General features: G+C 35.8%; 1 protein-coding gene across 2 annotated transcripts in view; it reads right to left on the bottom strand.

Moving 5' to 3' along the window:
- Positions 1–2462: 2462 nt before the first annotated feature.
- Positions 2463–5156, bottom strand: part of LOC108973845 — a 4527-nt gene continuing 1833 nt past the window's right edge. The window contains exons 2-4 of one of the 2 annotated variants that reach the window (XM_018941347.1): positions 4538–4708; positions 4307–4470; positions 2463–2674 (exon numbers count right to left, since the gene is read on the bottom strand). In XM_018941347.1, the coding sequence (XP_018796892.1) occupies positions 4309–4470; positions 4538–4708 (333 nt within the window). In that variant the 3' untranslated portion in view covers positions 2463–2674; positions 4307–4308. Of the gene's footprint in view, positions 2675–4246; positions 4471–4537; positions 4709–5156 lie in introns of those variants that run through there. The other variant, XM_018941346.1, reaches the window with a different exon arrangement.

Here is a 5156-nt window from a genome sequence, read left to right as displayed (position 1 = left end):
TTATATTAACAATTTATTAAACAATTTTATGGTGTTATCGCAATTATTGCCACGCATACAGCCACACACGCATATATTTATTTACTATGCGCTTACCCCGACATTAAAGTAATCACCTCATCACACAAAAGACAATAATAAATAATTTGCAGGTATCTACATACATATGTACATATGTGTACCTTTATCTATATGTATATATGGCGATGATTTTCAACCATTTGCCTGCGTTGRCTTCGCTTTATCGGGTATGAGTCGGCGACATAATGAAATTTCCAACGCTAACGGCGTTTACCTAACACATTACCGATATCCTGATGGCTGATGGCTGATCCATTGCAACAGTGCATTCATTTTTTGCTCGAATACAAATAAATTCAGCATTTATTTCTGCTAATGTGTTGCAATTAAGTAGTTGGAAATTATAGTTTTCAATTTATGATAACTTCTATACAATTACTAACTTAAAACCTATCTATATTACATTACGAGTCAAAATTGGATAATATTTGATAATAAATATATATTTTCAGATAATAAAGTATGTAACCGTAATAAATATTGGGTAGTCGCAAAAGTATTTTCGTATTTCTAATCAAACTTCAACTTATTTTTTTTTTTATTTATAGTAAATACCATTTTGGTCGACCACTTTTTTTTATTTTTCCGCCAGGAACATTATTTCATCAGTGTAAAACTTTTCTTTCGAAAAAATGCGTCAAGTAGTTTTCTCAGGCTGCTCTTGTAGCCAAATTTACTCAATTAATTGAGTTCTGCATCGACCGAAACAAATATACCAATGGTGCAAGGTCAGGTCTATACAGTGAATGCATTAAAACTTCCCAGCCAAGCTCTCCCAGTTTTAGCCGAGTCATCAAAGATGTGTCTGGCCTAGCGTTATCTCAATGGAAAACGCACCACTTTCTGTTGATTGGTTCTGGCCATTTCTTTTCGTTTGCTTGCTTCATCAGTTGTTGATAGTAAAATGTAGAATCAATCGTTCGACAATTGTGCAGCAGCTCATAGTGGATGATTCCCTTCAAATCCCACCAAACATTCAACATAACCTTTCGAGACGTCCATCCTGGCTTTGCAACCATTTGTTGAGCTTCACCACGTTTGGACCACGTTTGGACCACATTTTTCACCATTATTGTCGTATTTGGTCGCTTTAGAAATAGTTCGATTTCATTTCGTTTCAGTAAAATTTTGCAGTTGTTAATTCGGTTCACTAAATTTTACACAGACAATGCATGCGGTAGCCAAACATCGAGTTCTCTTTGTAGCCAGCCTTTTTTAAATGGTTGAAAACCGTTTGTTGATGWATGTTAAGTTCCTCAGCTATGTCATGGCTGCTTATGTGAACATCCTGATCAATCTTTTCCATAATTTAATCGACTTTTTCAACGATAGATCGACCAGGGYGACGTGCATTTTTCACAACGAAATTTCCAGAACGGAAGCGAGCGAACCATTGTTCTACGACACGATCTGTTGTGGCATCGTCTCCTTAAACGTCACAAATTTCATTGGAGACTTGCGTGTCATTCTTTCCTTTTTTATTTAAAAATTTCAAAATATGGCAAATTTCTTCATTATTTTCATTCATTTTTGAACAGCTGTAACTTTTTTTCAACTTCACCGAATTAAATTTTGGTTAAATAAAGCTTAAAATCTAACCTTTATAACACTATATGGTATGACACAATATGAGACTGGTGATATATGACTGGAGATATACGACTGCAACGACTTCTATTGACGAAATACGAAAAGACTAATGTATGTATACATATGTATATGTATGACGCACTTCATWACCAAAACATTAACTAATTTGCGTTGAATCAATTCATAGAAGAAGATGAGAGTTGATTTTGACAAATTCTTTTACTTTTCTAATGTTAACATAATTGACATAGCTGTCTGTAAGTCTGTTATTAACGGGGAATTTCGACAGGCAAAAATTTACTGTATTGCTGTGCGTATTGCCTGTGGAGACTTCATATTGCTTATGGAATACAATATATGGTATACTATTTAATTTCACATATAATGAAAGCTATGAACTGTCACTTCAGAAGTTTGACAGATCAGTTCGCATTTCTAGAAAAATTTCGAAGTTGCCTCATCCCATCTACACATATGCCGACGGCAGCTTCATTACGGTAATATTAAATTTAGTAGAGCGAGTATTAAAACGGTTGTGTTAAATTATAAATATAAAGTACATTTTCAAAATAATTTAATACATTGTTCCAAAAAATTTTTATATKTAGTTTAATATTGTTAATTTGCGTGAAAATTATACAAAATGGAGAACGAGCAAAGTCTTAAATTTAATAAACTTATAGAAGCATAAATCAAAATATCATTGCTCATATTAAATTTCTTATTTTWATTGGTATACAAAATTTATACAACAATTATTATAGTCCAAAAACATGAAATCTTTTTTTTTTCTTTCAAGAAATACATTTGTAGAAAAAAGTATATTTCTCCTTTTCTGATTCTCCATGTACATGTAAATTTTGATTTTGGGAAGTATTAAACTAAGGCTGCGCTTTTTTACTTTTTTGCACAAGTGCATGCTGTCATCATGGAAATATTTACTGGAGGGCATCGTTTTTGCAAGGATTTATTCTGATAACTTCAATGATGTTTGATTTATACTCTGTAATAGTTAGATGAAATTTAATATTGTGTTATTGGGAAAGTAGGCGTGGTTTTTGTCTGATTTCGCTGATATTCACTGTATTCGGAAATCGGTCTAGTAGTTTAAGAGGTATGGAAGCGGTAGTGTAATATTTTTTGTAACTTTTAGTAATTGACAAAATCGTTATATGGAAATAAGGCGAGTTTACATAATCCCAATTCTCCCATTTTCACAGAGTAGGTAGAGATGCCAAAATTATCTGCCATGAATAATTTTTTTTGTTTGAATGGTTTAGGAAATATATATGATAAATTTATTTAAAGGTGGGGTCACGCCCACTTTAAAAAATGTTTCAACCATAGATGCCTGCTCAACACTAACCTCTGTAATAGTACATTTGTTTTATTTATAAAAAAATTTCCTGTTCAAAAAATTCTCAAAAAACAGTTTATACTCAAACAAGGAACTAAAAATGCCTGAGAGACATTTTTTCATGTAAAAGAATCGGAATTTCGCCACACAAACGTCGTTACTGGCAAATACGGCTCATTATGACGATCAACGCATTGCTGCCTAAAAATATGCAACAAAAGCGRCGCATAACTTRCACTGCAAGTAAGCACWCTACTCTTGGTCGTAAGCCGATGCACATTACTCASCGCTCACCGCGCACCRTGCACCGCTCCACGCTCGCTTCGGCGAATGTCCTGATTATGTAAGTAGAAAATTGGCTCAAATTATGCGCCGTATTATGAAATTATGAAGTGCATTGTTTACAGCGAAATGTAATTACAGCAATTGTAGGTACCGTTACTTTGCGTTACTTTGCCGTAATGCAAAGCCGACCCCCCTCCCCACCCCCTACCGCGCACTCAACAGGCAAATGCCAACAATAAAAGTCGGAATTTATTTGCACATCACTGTGGACGAGCATGCAATTGTACGGTTGTGCATGTGCGTGTATGTATGTGTGTGTGTGTGCACTTGTGCGCTTGCGAGAGAACAATCAGTCAACCAAAAGAAGAGCAAAGCAAATAATGTAACTACGCGCTGAGTGCTTGTGCAGCGTGACTGCAGCTGGCAACCAACTGCTGCAACAACAACAATAATAATAAGGGCCGTTTCAACATCGGCGGTGGAATGAGCTTAACAATGCGCTAATAACGTTTATTAAATGCGTACGAGATTTTAATCATCTCCGCCGCAGTGCAGCCCCTCCCGCCTCTCGCCGTGCTTGCCCCGGAGCTGTTTTGCTATTTATCCACCGCCAATGACAAATTATGCAAATCCTTGTGAAGCACATTATATGTAATGCCAACAACATCATCAACAACAACTACAACGTGAACAACATGCAGAAGCACAATTGAAAAGTAATCGCTGCAAATTAAAATGATGACAATGCCCCACATACCACAGCCCCCTCATGCATGCGCATTGTTGGTGTGCGTATGCATGCATGTGTGTAAGTATATGCGTAAGTCTCAATGATTTCGTGCATTCAGCCACATTCGAATGACATTCAAGAACTCAGCTACTCGCAGCTTGGWTTTACCGACTTCTTCRCTTTTTATTTATCTTAATGTTTAACGAACTGCTATTTAATACTAAATTTCTATATTAGCGACATAATTTGCTACTCATGCGTACCCTTATGCATACTGCGCTTGTGGTTCTGGTGGAAAGTTGATATTATGTTCGCCATTSAKGCGTCCGACATCACGCGCTCGCTGCTCCGCCCGTCGTTCCTCTTCATGTCCATCGAGTCCCAARCCGATACGCTCAATAAATTTGGCCGCTCGATAGCCGTGGGTCTGTGAAAAGATACATAGAAACATATACTAGTACACCAATTATAAAAGAGGAGTAAATACTTCGTACCTCATAGAAGAGCGCGCGTCGTTTCTGGCTTACTTCCGRGTCAAAGTCCCATTCTGTGCGCACATGTGTTATGGGTTCACCAGCAACATTGTTCTGCAGCGTCTCCGTTAATAGGCGCACTACAGAAGCTTCACTTTGAGACAAAATGGTAAGGACTATTAGCAATGTAACCTAAAAATATAAAGATATTATCATATTATCTATTTATAGAGGGGAGTATCCTTGCGTAAGGAAGCAAACCCAGCTGGGGTCAATAACAAGTGAATTTATAATTAGATTTATAAGGTTAAAGATTTCCATTGAGAAATGTGAAAATATATGTATTTATCTTCAACAGTTTTAGCCAAAGGCGGTGGCGTATGAGTAATTTTTTGTTCAACTACAGAACATAAGGCTGCTTGTGGGTATTGGGTTATTACTTGCATATACATATTACATATTTAATCATATTCACAATTCTTATAAAAGATCTTTAACTGAACAAGCAATGTAACTGTTTTCGTGCGGAAATCCCATGTGATGGAAAAAATCAATTCTTTTCACATTTTTTTTTAAATAAATTTATTTTTTAAAATTCGAAATCATTTTAAGAATACAGCAGCTAGAAGAAGAAGAAGAA

Source organism: Bactrocera latifrons, unplaced genomic scaffold (assembly GCF_001853355.1).
Source record: "Bactrocera latifrons isolate USDA-ARS-PBARC rearing strain unplaced genomic scaffold, ASM185335v1 scaffold_503, whole genome shotgun sequence".
Lineage (NCBI taxonomy): Eukaryota > Metazoa > Arthropoda > Insecta > Diptera > Tephritidae > Bactrocera > Bactrocera latifrons.
This window is presented reverse-complemented; position numbering and strand designations above follow the sequence as displayed.